The following is a 12,852-nucleotide window of genomic DNA, read 5'->3' on the forward strand; positions in this document are numbered from 1 at the left end:
AATGGAATAATGAGACCAAGGGGCTGGTCTCCATCAACCTGGGCTAATGAGCCCACTAATCTGGCCGAAGGTCTCTCCTTTAGTAACAAAACTAAAAGATTAAAAAACATAAATGCAATGCACTTTATGGCTGATGCCATGTTAAATAGCAGAAGCAACTTAAAAAATTTTAGATAGAGGATCGACAACTTAAATCATGCCTTAACTGTTGAATGAGTATGCTCAATCCACTTGAATCGTGATTCCTTAAAATGTAAGCAAGTAAGGGCCATGTAAGTTACCTTAAAATGATTCCAACACAATCTAACCCATGCTATATGCACCGAAAAGTTGGCGAATAAGATCATGATTTCAAATGTAGCATAAGAAATCTTTCATTGGAAGAAATAGTACTCTCATAGTTCATAAAATATAGACTACAAATATAATACACATTGGGCACAAAGGGGTACAGGCCTGGCAACAAAAGGTGAAAGCTACTCGTCTACTCTAACAGGTACATGGATCATATAGAGAATTGACGGAAGAAATAGCTAAATATGAAGGATCGGATATAGCAGAAATTTATACATTACCAAAGATGCACCATTACTATGGATGAATCACCAACTTGGGATGACCCATCTTACTCAGCCAATGCAATCTTTCTTCCAGTGGCCAACCTTCCCACATTTGAAGCAAGGAGAAGCTGGACATCCAGTACACTTTTTCATCCAATGGCCTTCTTTACCACACCTGTAGCATTTTCCTGGACTCGGTGCACCTGGGCTGCCTTTATTGAGATTCAATCTTTTGATTGGAGAAGTTTCCACTATCAAGTTTGGTTGATGTACCCTTTTTGGTGAAACAGCGGGTGACTTTGCAACAGTTGAGAAGTCCGGTAAGATTTGGTATGCCATGGCAACTTTCATGCCTTCGACTTCTTCATGGTTGTCAATTTTAGTTGTTTCTTGAGTCTCAAGGAATGCTTTTTTACAAAAATAATTGTTCACTACCTCATCTATATTGGGTATGTCCAACTCCTCAGGTAACAGAGTAGGACTTGAGAGCTCATTTTCTAGCTTATTTTCAACTAAATTGTTGTTCCCTATTTCAGGTTGTTTCCCACAGTTGTCAACCCACTGGAAGTGATTGCAGGCTCCTTGACCCTGAAAAAAAAACAAGATCTGATCTTTTCCTACTGTTGATAAGAATGAAGCAAAAGAGAAAATAAATAAGACTAATGATGTGACAGAATCAGTTATCATCTTATGTTAATACAAAAAAGTTACATAGTAATATAACTTTTTAATAGGGATGCCAGATGAAGAGTGGATGGAGAAGCAGAACCAAACCTTTGGATATGCGAGTTCGGGGGATGCTAGGATGATGAAAAAAGGAGGACTGAAATAATTCCTTCGTCCAATTTTAAACGGCTAATGCTGTTACTACTTACTAGGCATGTATATGTAGACCTCACATAATAACCTACCTTCTTTTTCCATTTTACTCTTCTTCTTCAGTTGCCTAGAAATAATATCAGCTGAATGTTGTAGGAGACTTAGTTTCTCCAAAAGGCCTGAGTAATTTACTTTCTTTTCTCTCTTCCAGGTTGAAGAAATAACAGGATATTATGTTGTTCTTACCCTTTTTCCCTTCTCTTTTGTTGGAAGGACCATGTAACCATATAGGACTACAATTGGATGCTAATGAGGAACTACTACAAGCAAGTACCTTCATCCCAATATCACTTAATATTGTTTATTACACCCATCATTTGAGTACTGCAAATATCTGATTATAATTACTTGTGCTTTAGCCCTTTGAGAACATATGTGAATGGCACTCAACAATGGGGAGTTGCTATCACTTTATCACCTTGTTTTTGCAAGGAACAATCAACTTACGGCAGTAACATCTTCAAGTTTATGGCATACTGAACTAGTAGTTTGTAGAATATTTTTGCAAAGTAGCGGTATCTAGATTGCAAATGCTACATTTTAGGTCCAGCAGGAAGATGTAAACTTTAACCAACATGAAATTCCTATTAATGATGCATGGACCCTTCAGAAAGGTAAAAAAGCACCGTAGAAGGGCAACATAAAATAGGAACCACTACAACCATCATGAGTTTTTGCAGCATCTGTCTAACCATATATGAGGTTATTAGAGCACGCCATTTTTCAATGCCAAAGAGCAGAAAACAGCAATGTATTTCATAATAATAGTATAATACTTCATAAGTAAATACTAGTATTAAACTATTCGACAAAGTGCAAATTACCTTCTTTATAGCGCAAGCATAATACTTACGCCCAGCATTCTCCCCATGTTGCATTGTCAAGACACTACAGCGGCCTGCACTGCAAGAACAAATTGGATATATAGCTTTTGAGGGACCATTTTGTTGGTTGAGTTTCACAGGGCTTCTAACATTGTATGTCTGATTGGCTGGGCTGTTGAAACCATGCTGCTGATTGGGACTCGCCATGTCACACCACTGGAAAAAATTGCATCTTTCGCTCACCTAGGATGGTACAGTGACAAAGAAAAGGATGAACTAGTGTATAACAAAGTACAATTATATCCTGCTTCTTCACTATATAATTACAAATCGAAAGGAAATGAGACTACACCAAATGCAGATTATATTTCCCTTGATTATCCTAGAAGAGAGTATCGAAATAACATATAGGACAGTCCATAAAGCATATTAACTATGACGAGAAAATTGGATACACTGAACGCATTATCATATTTACTATAAAGAATCAAGACATAAAAATTCACCACTCAAGTAGACTTGCAAGCGGTCAATTACTAAAAAACTTAATGTAAATAAAGCTCTAGAACAGAGAAAAAGGCAAACTAAAAAAGCTGAACTTTTTCAAGGTTCTAAACAAACAGAATTATTTGAAGGTAAAGAAAGGTCCCAAATCAACAAAGAAAGATCAAGATTTTAAGCGTACAACTCAATCATCAACAAAAAATCACATGATTCTTGCATAGAAAGCTCAATATTACAGCAAGATTCACGGAAAAGAAGAAAACCCGATTTATATGCAAACCAAAAGGGACCTAAACAAAAAACAAAACAAAAAAATTCACCGATTTCATGGGGCAACGGTAAAAATGGCGTCCAGGGTTCCGCTCGGTCCTCGATACCAAGACAACACACAGCCCTCCACCACATGGGCACTGCTTCACGGGGTAATCTCGGCCGTCTGCCGCAGGACGGGACGGCCCAGGGCTCGCCTTGGCTTTGAGAGGTGAGTCCAAAGACCGGTTCCCTTCTTGTTCCCCTACGAAACAGAGCGGCTTCTTCTCCTCGGCGGCATTTCGGGCAAGATGCTCGTCTTGCCGGAAAAGCCTCTGAGGCCGGAGAGATGGACTCCACGAACCCACGCTCTCCGTACTCATTCCTCCATCAAAATTTGCTCCTTTCGAGAAGATATCAGCATTTTTTACACACTTGAGAAGACGAATCGTTGAAATATTAACTGAAGATTAAAAAAAAAAGGAAGAAGGGATGCTAGAGAGCTTTTCTTACCGTCGAAGGAAGACGGTGGAGCGAGAACATAATTGAACCTTTGGCAAAGAAAAAGGTACAAAAAGGAGGGAAAAAGAAACAAAGAACGGCTACTTTAGCAACAAAAAAAAGAAGTGAATGCAATATTTAATATCCACCGTTGAAATAACCGTTTTAATCTCAGATGTGAGGATCGAAATGCCCGCAGGAATAATTTATGCGCATCGTTGAAGTACCGTACAGGTTTCAGGAGATATGGTGAAAACGTAAATCACAAATTTAGTGATGCCTAACGTTAAATTACAAATTAAGTGGGTTAACAAATATATTTATAAATTAAAAAAATCTAGGGTTAATACACTTCTTAAATTATACCTGATTTTTAGGTAAACCATAAACTATTTTTCATTACAATGTCCCCCGTAAATTTTGAATCTAAATAAAATAACAAATGCTGGTAAAAAATATATCTAATGATTATTATAAAAAATAATCATAATCGAGCTAAGGTTGATCAAACCTAGCTTTGATCAAACTTGAATTATAAAAAATAGCTTAGATTTATGATCAATTTTGAATTAAAATTATTTTAATTTAAGCTAATTTTAAACTAATTTTAAGCTTGAACTAAGCTCAAGTCTAAACAAAGCCGATCAATAAGGAATTTTAAGCCTTAATTAATTCAAGCCAAATTTTAACCCTCATTAAGCTTCACTTAAATTAAACTTGATTTAGATTTGAATCAAGTTTAAAATAAGATCTAATTTAAAAATATAAACTAATAAAAATATCCACGTATTTAAATATATATATGATACGATCAAAATTTAAAACTACACTCTACATGATCATAGTACATAATAATCCACGTATGTAAAATTTAAAATATAATAAAAATATAATATAGTATATAAAATATTATCCATATTATATATATTATAATTATTTCGAGCTTTATCCAGCTTATTTGATCGAGCAGGCTTATGATCAAATTTGCATTAAAATTATTTTCAAGCCTATTTTGCAAATCAAGCTGGCTAAACTTATTTTCGAGTCTAAGTTTATCGAGCCTTAGTAAGCCGAGCTTAGGTTGGCTTGATTATTTTGACACCCCTAAGTACTCGTGGGAGCAAAGTAGGAAGAGGAGGTGGAAGGCAAGAGCAGGGCGGAGTCGAAGGCGACGAAGAATAGAGAGTAGTAGAGGAGTTTGGAGCAAGAGAAGGAGTAGAGGAGGGAGGAGGGGAGGAGAGGTGGCGAGGAGATAGGAGGAGGAAAAGAGGGGAGAATAGAAGAAGAGGAGAGCATCTAGGTAATTTCAATCCTAATGTATTATGCTAAGATGTATAATTTAACCGGTGGTAGAGTAATAGAATGATGACATTGAAATTGTTTTAAAATTTTGGAGAAACTTTATAATAAAAAATAATTTAGGGGTCTTACTGAAAGCAGATTATAGTTCGAGCAGGTATAAATAACCTAAAAAATAATCTATTGAATGCCTTCTGATTCGTGCCGATAAAAAATTGCCAACTAAGTCGGACCATTTGGTAAATATATTTGTGAAGAGGTCTAGTTTGGTCAAATACTCGTCCTCAGCCTCAGGTTGTACGACCCTTTATCATCTCTCCCGAGTCCCTTTCTCTCTGCTCTTCAAGTGTTCTAATGGTGGCGGCCTCGGTGGCTCGGTTCTCTTCTGCGAGAAACTTCTCTCTCAGCGATGGCATCGGAGATAAGCATCGGTGGGCGGAGAAGAAGAAGGTATCCACTGCAATCTCTGCTTCGTTCCCCTCTCGAAAAGCTTCCCATTTGACCACTGAAGCTCTTCGGCTCGATTCGAAGGTATGGCCAATAGATTTAATCTTATGCTTTTCTTTTGAGAACCATGTTAGTATCTTAAATCAATAGGTGATTTGGTTTCATCCTCTCTGCTCTAGCATCCAAGCAAAGAAAACAAAAAACGACTTTTAGTCTTTTTACGTTTTTGTAGATAAGTTCTCTTGTTTATATATTCATTTATCCATTTAGCATACTTGTGTTTAGATTCCTTTGTTATTTGATATCAAAAGACAAGGTTATGCATTCTTGTGTACGAGAACTATTACAAAAATCTGTGATTTCTCATTTCTAAAGTTTCTCTTGGGAAAGTCCATGTTCGGAATCTTGCTTCCGTTGTATGATTCACTCTGTCCTAAAGGTCGTCAGATCTGTGTTTTCTTTTCTCTTTTGCCCCTTTCTAGATTGTTGATTCTGGTTTATGCATTGCATTTGCTTATTGAATTGGGTGCGTGTATTTTATCTTCTTTTGTTATTTGACATGAAAAGACCGGATTTTGCTTCTGGTTGAGGAAGATAGTTGATTTTGAAGTGTAATTCATGAATTTCTATCTGAACCTAATTTTCCTTGTGATAAGAGAAGGAGGTACATGTTTATTCCTGGCTTGCCGAAACTTTTCAGGGAAAAAATAGCGTCTAATATATGAATAGCTAAAATTTCGGAAGAGAGGAAGGAAGCTATTACTACATATATAATCAATAAGAAGCTATTGAAACAGCAGGGCGTGGAAAAATGATTTCAGATTATATACATACGTATTTTGTTTTTGCAAAATAACACTTTGTCTTGAGCACAAAAGTTTTAAGATATTTTTTTCAGAATTTTCTTGAGAAATCTTGGCTATTGTATTTTTAGTTGTATAGTATTTTCACAAAATAAATTCATTAGGTTGGGACCTTACTAGACAGTGTAAAGTGGGATGACAAAGGATTGGCTGTGGCCATTGCGCAAAACGTGGATACTGGAGCTATTCTTATGCAGGGGTTTGCCAATTGGGAAGCCCTTGCAACTACTATTTCTTCTCGGAAGGCCACTTTCTACAGCCGCTCGCGGTCAACATTGTGGACAAAAGGAGAGACATCCATGAACTTCATCAATGTGCACGACATTTTTCTTGATTGCGATCGTGATTCTGTAAGCATCTCCTGTACTAGTTTTGGAGAGCTTTTGGGTTGGCTTGTTGGAATTGTGACTGAATTTAGGTTCCATTTCTTTACTCAGATAATATATCTAGGAAAACCTGATGGGCCTACTTGCCATACTGGGGCAGAAACTTGCTACTATTCATCAGTTTATGATCAATTGGAAGGTCCAAAGGTTTGCAATCTCAACCTTCAGTAATGCGGTATATCTTTTTAGGATCTATAAATATTAATTATTAAGACTATGTTGGGGAATATGTTATCTTGTTGTGCCATTGAATTGTTGGGGAGTATGCTATCCTGTAGGGACATTGTATTTTTGGGGAGAATGCTATCTTGTATTGACATTGAATCTTCTGCATTTTTGTGACAGCCCAGTCAAGATAGGTTGGTCACCACGACTTTATATTCATTAGAGGCTACTATTTCTCAGCGCAAAGAGGAAATAGTGGAAAAGAAAAATGGAAAGCCATCATGGACAAAGAGGCTACTTCTTGACAAAGAGTTGCTTTGCTCAAAAGTGCGGTATGGATGAAATGTCATTATTTCAGTGCCATATTGTAGCTTATCTCAATATAATATGCATTGCATGGTTTGGCATTCCATTAAAGACAATATACTTTTTCGGTAATAAAATTGATAAATCTATAGTACTTCTCTGCTTTATTACTCAGCTGCCTTTTGTTAATCTGACTGCCTGAGAGTGAGAATGAAGTGTAGCATCAACTGGTTAAACAAAGAGTGTACATTCTGAGCAGCATTTTTATACTTAACAAATTGGCATGGAGATTATTTTTGAGTTCTGACTCTAAGATGATATAGCATACCTTATGTGAACATGCTTTCAGCTATTAAACTATATGACCAAGTCGATATTTTTTATGTCCTGAAAACGTAGAGATGGTAGCTAACTTAGCTATATGGTGATTAACTTTGTAGCATAATACTGGAAATATCTGTCTTATGCTCCCGCACCATGGCAGCTGAAATAAGAAGCATTTCCTGTTTATTGAATCACATGTTCAATGTTATGTGGTGGTCCATTTCAAGCTTGTGATATCCTTGTGTAACAATTGAACTTTGTTGTTCCTTTTGGCTGCATATGGGACACACAGACACATGGTTGTTAAACCATGTAGTGGCACCTTTCTTTTTCCTTGATATGCTTTCAATTCTTGGACATTATTGATTGTTATGAACAATCACTTGCATATTATACTTGGCTCCTAATCATGCTTTGGTTATTTGCCTCTAAAAAATGGGCTCTCTGTGCCAACCATAACTTATCCTTGTTGACGAGATATCTGCAATTTTTTTTTATTCTTATCAGCTAAAGTTGAATAACTTGTTTATCATATCATCCTGATCTCTCCTCTAGATCAATTGCCATCTCCGCATATCTGCCATATTATCTGATGGAAATAGAAACATATGCCAGCAGCTATTAATTGTAATTTTGATCACAAAATGTATGAACTGTTGAAGATGCTCCAGAGTATAGAGGTTTAATAAAATGAGAAATAAATTTTGGAATGGCATTGGAAGTTTGCAACTAAACTATTAAATGCATCATGTCCTGAATTACCAAGGGTGGGAGGTGTTAAATGGAATTTTGTTATGATAAAGTGCAGTAGCATTATATGGAGAAGCAACAACCTGCACATCGAGAAGTTTGCTACAGAACCTCCATGTTCAAAGGACACATTAGAGAAGGAATGGCTGCAAAAATGATAAGACCATCTTATGAAATAGAATGTGACATCTGATGTAGGTGGAATACATATCTCAAGGGAATCCTGTTATGTATGTTTTTTATGTCCATAACATAGGTTTGATTTGTTGGGAGAAGGCTCGCACATGACAAGATTTTACTCTGCAGTAGACAGAACCACTTAATGGATGAGCTAGGAGAAAGTTTTGACAGAACGCTTGTTTACCAACAACATTTGCTAGTTCTGATGAATATAATATAAGATCAGGAAATTAGAGGTTCACCATTTCCTAAAAACTTGAACGATTCTAGTTAATAAAACTCCGCCTCTGGTTAAGCTGGTTTCATATTACAAATAATTGCCCTAAAATGCTGAGAGACGATCATGCAGATATAATATGATATGGCTTTCTATTAATTTGGGCACTTTATTTAATTAAAAAAAACCTTTTTTCCATTTTTCTGGAATTTCCTGTAATTTTCTGTACTTAAATATTCCATGTCAGTGAGTATATAACTAGATGCACAGCTCTAAAAGTTCTAGATGTTTTTGTAAATGTTCCTTCCCACATTACTTCGTTCAATAGGGTCTTGCAGATTTGGAGATATGATTTTCCAAAGTTTCTGGATCAAAATTTAAATCTGCTAAAATGCTGGCTGGAGTATTTATATGATAGGTACATGTTAAGATCTAGAATGATCGAAATATTGCAAATTTGTCACAATTTAGAGAAGGCTTTTTGCTGAGGTCTTTGAGATGCATATCAAATTGCAAGTCATTTGAACGGTCGGATTAAAAAATTTGGAGATATGATTTTCCAAAGTTTCTGGATCAAAATTTAAATCTGCTAAAATGCTGGCTGGAGTATTTATATGATAGGTACATGTTAAGATCTAGAATGATCGAAATATTGCAAATTTGTCACAATTTAGAGAAGGCTTTTTACTGAGGTTTTTTGATATGCCTATCAAATTGCAAGTCATTTGAATGGTCGGATTAAAAGAAATAATTCTTAAAAGAATATATATATATATATATTCAGGGCTATTTCAACAGTTGAAAATTCTCAAAAATGATATGGATGGTTTTTTATTATATCTTCAACCTCTATAACAAATTTCAGATTGTTCAGACAAATAGATCGAAATAAATCATTTCTCGAAGATTGAAACGCCAACGGTTAAATGCTGATTTTTGCTGAACTTTAGATCTTTAATGAAAGTCTGAATTTTCAATAGTGCTTGGCACAATCTTAATTTTATCTTCAATCCTCTCTGCTGGTCATTCTTGATCAAACCTTGATGTTCTTGGACTTGATTATCAAGTCTTTAATATAAATCTTTAACTATTATTGCAAATCTTATATAGTTTTAATCTTGTGAATACTAAGTATTTTAATCTTCTCTGTCATCATAAATGAAAAATCAAATCACACCATGTGGCCAAATAGTATCCATGGATTTGATATGGTAATCCAAATTAAAAGTAAAAAATTAAAAGTCCAAAGTTACAAGTTGATGTTGACATTTGTTGAGGAAGATCTGCAAATAATGTAATAGATTTGGAAAATTGCATCCTGTGGCCAATAGTGGGTATCTACTCTTGGCTTAGATGTGATCATCCAAATCAAAAGCAAAAAGTTCACAAGTCCAACGTTGAGGTCAATATTGGTGTTTCTGAAGAAGATCTGGAATGACAGAGAGATCTAGAAAATCACAATATGTGGCCAATAGTGGATATCTACTCGTGGCTAAGATGTGATAATTAAAATCAAAAGCGAAAAATTTGAATTTCTGAAGTTGAGGTTGATGTTTGCTGACTAAGACCTACTGCCATGAATTCACCTAGCAATTTGAAAGATTGATAGACTTGAATTTTGTAAGGACATTTTTGCAGACAAGTTTCTGTAGACAGAAAGCATGATAGAGAATCATCTACAATAGCATTGAAATTGTTAACCTCTGGTGACCATCTTGCAAGCTAACCCTGAACATTGTTCCTGTTTTAGTTTCTTGGTAGGTAAATCACATTACCGTGGATAAACTATCTGGACAGCCTTCCTCCAGTATATTAGTCGATTGAACCAATACTGTTGTTGGTGAACTATTCTCAATTTGCACTTTCCCTGCCGCCTTCTCCCAATTTTGAGACAATATTGTTCCTCTGTTTCTATATGGAAGCAGCCCTATTTGTCTTATCTGTGCAGACTGTTTAACACTAAACTGGCATAAACGAGCAGTGCTATAATTCTTCAAACTAAGAGATGAAAATATCACCATCAGTTGATCTCCATTGCATTTTTAGTCCCTTGACGAATCTCAGAATTCTTTTAGTGATGGCTCATTAAGCTATTAGGCCCAATTTGGAAGTAGGGTTACTTGGAATATAAAATGTTTTAATCTGGGAAAGATATGTGTGGAATATATGTATAATTCAACCATTTAGAACTACTTATATTGGGATAGTAGGTCAAAAAGGACATCAATTTTTTCTGAGAGACAACTCTGCCCGTTTATAATCTCACAGAGAAGGGAACCATTTGGTGTAGCACTAATGATAAGTGCAAAATACTCTACATTGTCCTGCTTCCTGCGTAGCGTAAGAACTGCTACGCAACATGCGCCTGAAGGTAGAAAAGTTCAGAAATCTTGTGGTTCTTAATGTTTATAGATTATTCCATGCATAACAACTTCTGTAAATCATTAACACACAGGAACTTGCTTGTTCTCATGTTTAATGGATGTATTAATTAGACCTGATAGAACACTAATTTGGTTCATTGGTTGCACTTATTGCAGTGAAGAGGCTGGAGAACTTGTTCAGACTCTGCTCGAGAATGAAGATCAATCGCGTACTGCCTCAGAGATGGCAGATCTGCTTTACCATGCGATGGTGCTGCTTAAAACAAAAGAAGTGAAGATGGAAGAGGTCCTGGAGATATTGAGAAACAGATTTTCGCAGTCAGGTATTCAGGAAAAAAACAGCCGCAAGTGATCAAGAAAACTAAATTAAAGCCATTGGCCCTGCGTAGTGGACTACATTCAGAAATTGTTTTCTTGCTTGCCAAGCTATAATGTGGTAGGGAAACTTGGAACAATTTTATATGGTAATTGAATAATTTCTGATTTTCTTGTTAAATTTCACAGATTGAGATTATCTGTTACAGAGTAAGATATAATGATCTTAAAAAGGAGCTTTTGCAATTTAATTGCATGATTTTTTAGTTTAGCATATAAAATTAAGTGCATGTATATTTTATAGCTGATGCACATTTTATTATAGTAGAATACCTACAATTTACATGTGTAGTGCACTAGAGTTTTTTTTTAACAAATAAAAAAATTAAATATAATTAAGTTGCAAAAGCTCCGCTCCCCCCTCATAAAAGTTGCATAGAAATTTTAGCTGATATATTTTCTCTTTATGGAAGAATGAGATTGACTCAAGACGATTTATTAATCTCTAAATATTATAATAATTGCCCACACCAAAAAAATTACAGAAATTTTTTTCAGAAAAATATATATTTGATAACTTAAATTTAAACCAATAAGATAAATTTATTCTACTCATTAACTAGCCTTATATTAAATTATTCTACTCATTAACTAGCCTTATATTAAATTATTCTACTCATTAACTAGCCTTATATTAAATTATTCTACTCATTAACTAGCCTTATATTTCTTACTCTCAAGAGTTTTCTCTACCACCATTTGGCAACGACATTCTTAGAACATCTATGTGAAATTAACTGTTGGCAATACTAAAGAAATTGTCACTTTCTTCCATTTTTGCATCGATAAGAGTAAATATTCAGATGATGATGACAGTTTCAAGTACCAATATTACTAACAACCACTCTAATAAATGCTACAGGTGGTAGCTAACTAATGCATTATTTTGATGAGTTTTTCACCAAACTAGATCAGTTTTTTATTTTTATTTTTTATCGAAATGGACAGACTCTAAAATTTATTAGCTAAAGTTGTCTCATTCACTATAGCTCTAACGAAAATGCCGATCAATTTAGTATTTTTATCGCTAGATAATTTTAAAAAAAGCTAAGTTAAAAAGATTTAGCATTTTAGAGATAAAATATTGATTAGTTCAGTATTTTTATTAGGACTATAATAAATTATACCTTATTTAATAATAATTTTGAAAGATAATTTATTTTTATAAAAAAAAAAATTAGAACAGGGTTAGTTTGGTAAAAAAAACTCTTATATTTATTCCTTTCTCTTTCTCATGTTGACAGCAAATGTTCCAAATGCATGGCAGACGGCAGTACTATTTCCAAGAACTAATCTCAAGTGCAAATATAATTGGAGAGCTTGGTTGGCACGTGATTGCTTCTAACGAGGGCGATTTTCTAATAAACATTAAAATATTTTAGAAAAAAAAATTATTTTAAAATTAGACTTAAATTTACTTCATCTTCAAATTAGACTGAAATTGTTATTTTGTTTTATCATTTTTATAAAATGTGATGGTACTCGCTCACCGGAGTTAAAGTTAGAGAGAATTTGATACTCTTTCTATCACACATGAAATAATATCGACTAAATTTTAAATATATTAATATATAAAATATTTAATATTTAATTAGTATTATTTTAGAGGTATTAGAAAACTTATTAAATCCTTCACAAC

General features: G+C 34.6%; 2 protein-coding genes across 3 annotated transcripts; one reads left to right on the forward strand and one right to left on the reverse strand.

The window, feature by feature from the left end:
- Window positions 1-346: 346 nt before the first annotated feature.
- On the reverse strand, window positions 347-3,644 carry LOC140801586 (uncharacterized). 2 transcript variants are annotated; one of them, XM_073156761.1, is made up of 4 exons: window positions 3,530-3,644; window positions 3,088-3,419; window positions 2,264-2,506; window positions 347-1,148 (listed from the first exon to the last, which is right to left on the reverse strand). In XM_073156761.1, the coding sequence occupies exons 2-4, from the start codon at window positions 3,397-3,399 to the stop codon at window positions 630-632; spliced, it is 1,074 nt and encodes a 357-aa protein (XP_073012862.1). In that variant the 5' UTR covers window positions 3,400-3,419; window positions 3,530-3,644; the 3' UTR covers window positions 347-629. The 2 variants fall into 2 exon arrangements, with proteins under 2 accessions (XP_073012862.1, XP_073012861.1); XM_073156760.1 differs by having other exon boundaries at window positions 3,088-3,450; window positions 3,530-3,574.
- Window positions 3,645-5,128: 1,484 nt separating this feature from the next.
- LOC140802236 (histidine biosynthesis bifunctional protein hisIE, chloroplastic) lies at window positions 5,129-11,404 on the forward strand. Its single transcript, XM_073157684.1, has 5 exons — window positions 5,129-5,347; window positions 6,231-6,476; window positions 6,564-6,659; window positions 6,858-7,009; window positions 10,995-11,404. Exons 1-5 carry the CDS (start codon window positions 5,171-5,173, stop codon window positions 11,188-11,190), a joined length of 867 nt encoding a protein of 288 aa, XP_073013785.1. The 5' UTR covers window positions 5,129-5,170; the 3' UTR covers window positions 11,191-11,404.
- The last annotated feature ends 1,448 nt before the right edge of the window (window positions 11,405-12,852 follow it).

The sequence above is a fragment of the Typha latifolia genome, chromosome 15 (genome assembly GCF_019914945.1).
Source record: "Typha latifolia isolate L0001 chromosome 15, TyphaL0001v2, whole genome shotgun sequence".
NCBI lineage: Eukaryota > Viridiplantae > Streptophyta > Magnoliopsida > Poales > Typhaceae > Typha > Typha latifolia.

Coding starts and splice junctions, on each gene's coding strand:
- LOC140802236 (XM_073157684.1), top strand. CDS start 5,171: ATGGTGGCGGCCTCGGTGGCTCGGTTCTCTTCTGCGAGAAACTTCTCT. Junction 6,660..6,857: donor ATCAATTGGAAGGTCCAAAG/GTTTGCAATCTC, acceptor TTTTTGTGACAG/CCCAGTCAAGATAGGTTGGT. Junction 7,010..10,994: donor TTGCTTTGCTCAAAAGTGCG/GTATGGATGAAA, acceptor CACTTATTGCAG/TGAAGAGGCTGGAGAACTTG.
- LOC140801586 (XM_073156760.1), bottom strand. CDS start 3,559: ATGTTCTCGCTCCACCGTCTTCCTTCGACG. Junction 3,451..3,529: donor TCCACCGTCTTCCTTCGACG/GTAAGAAAAGCT, acceptor CGTCTTCTCAAG/TGTGTAAAAAATGCTGATAT. Junction 1,149..2,263: donor ATGCTTGCGCTATAAAGAAG/GTAATTTGCACT, acceptor TTTTTTTTTCAG/GGTCAAGGAGCCTGCAATCA.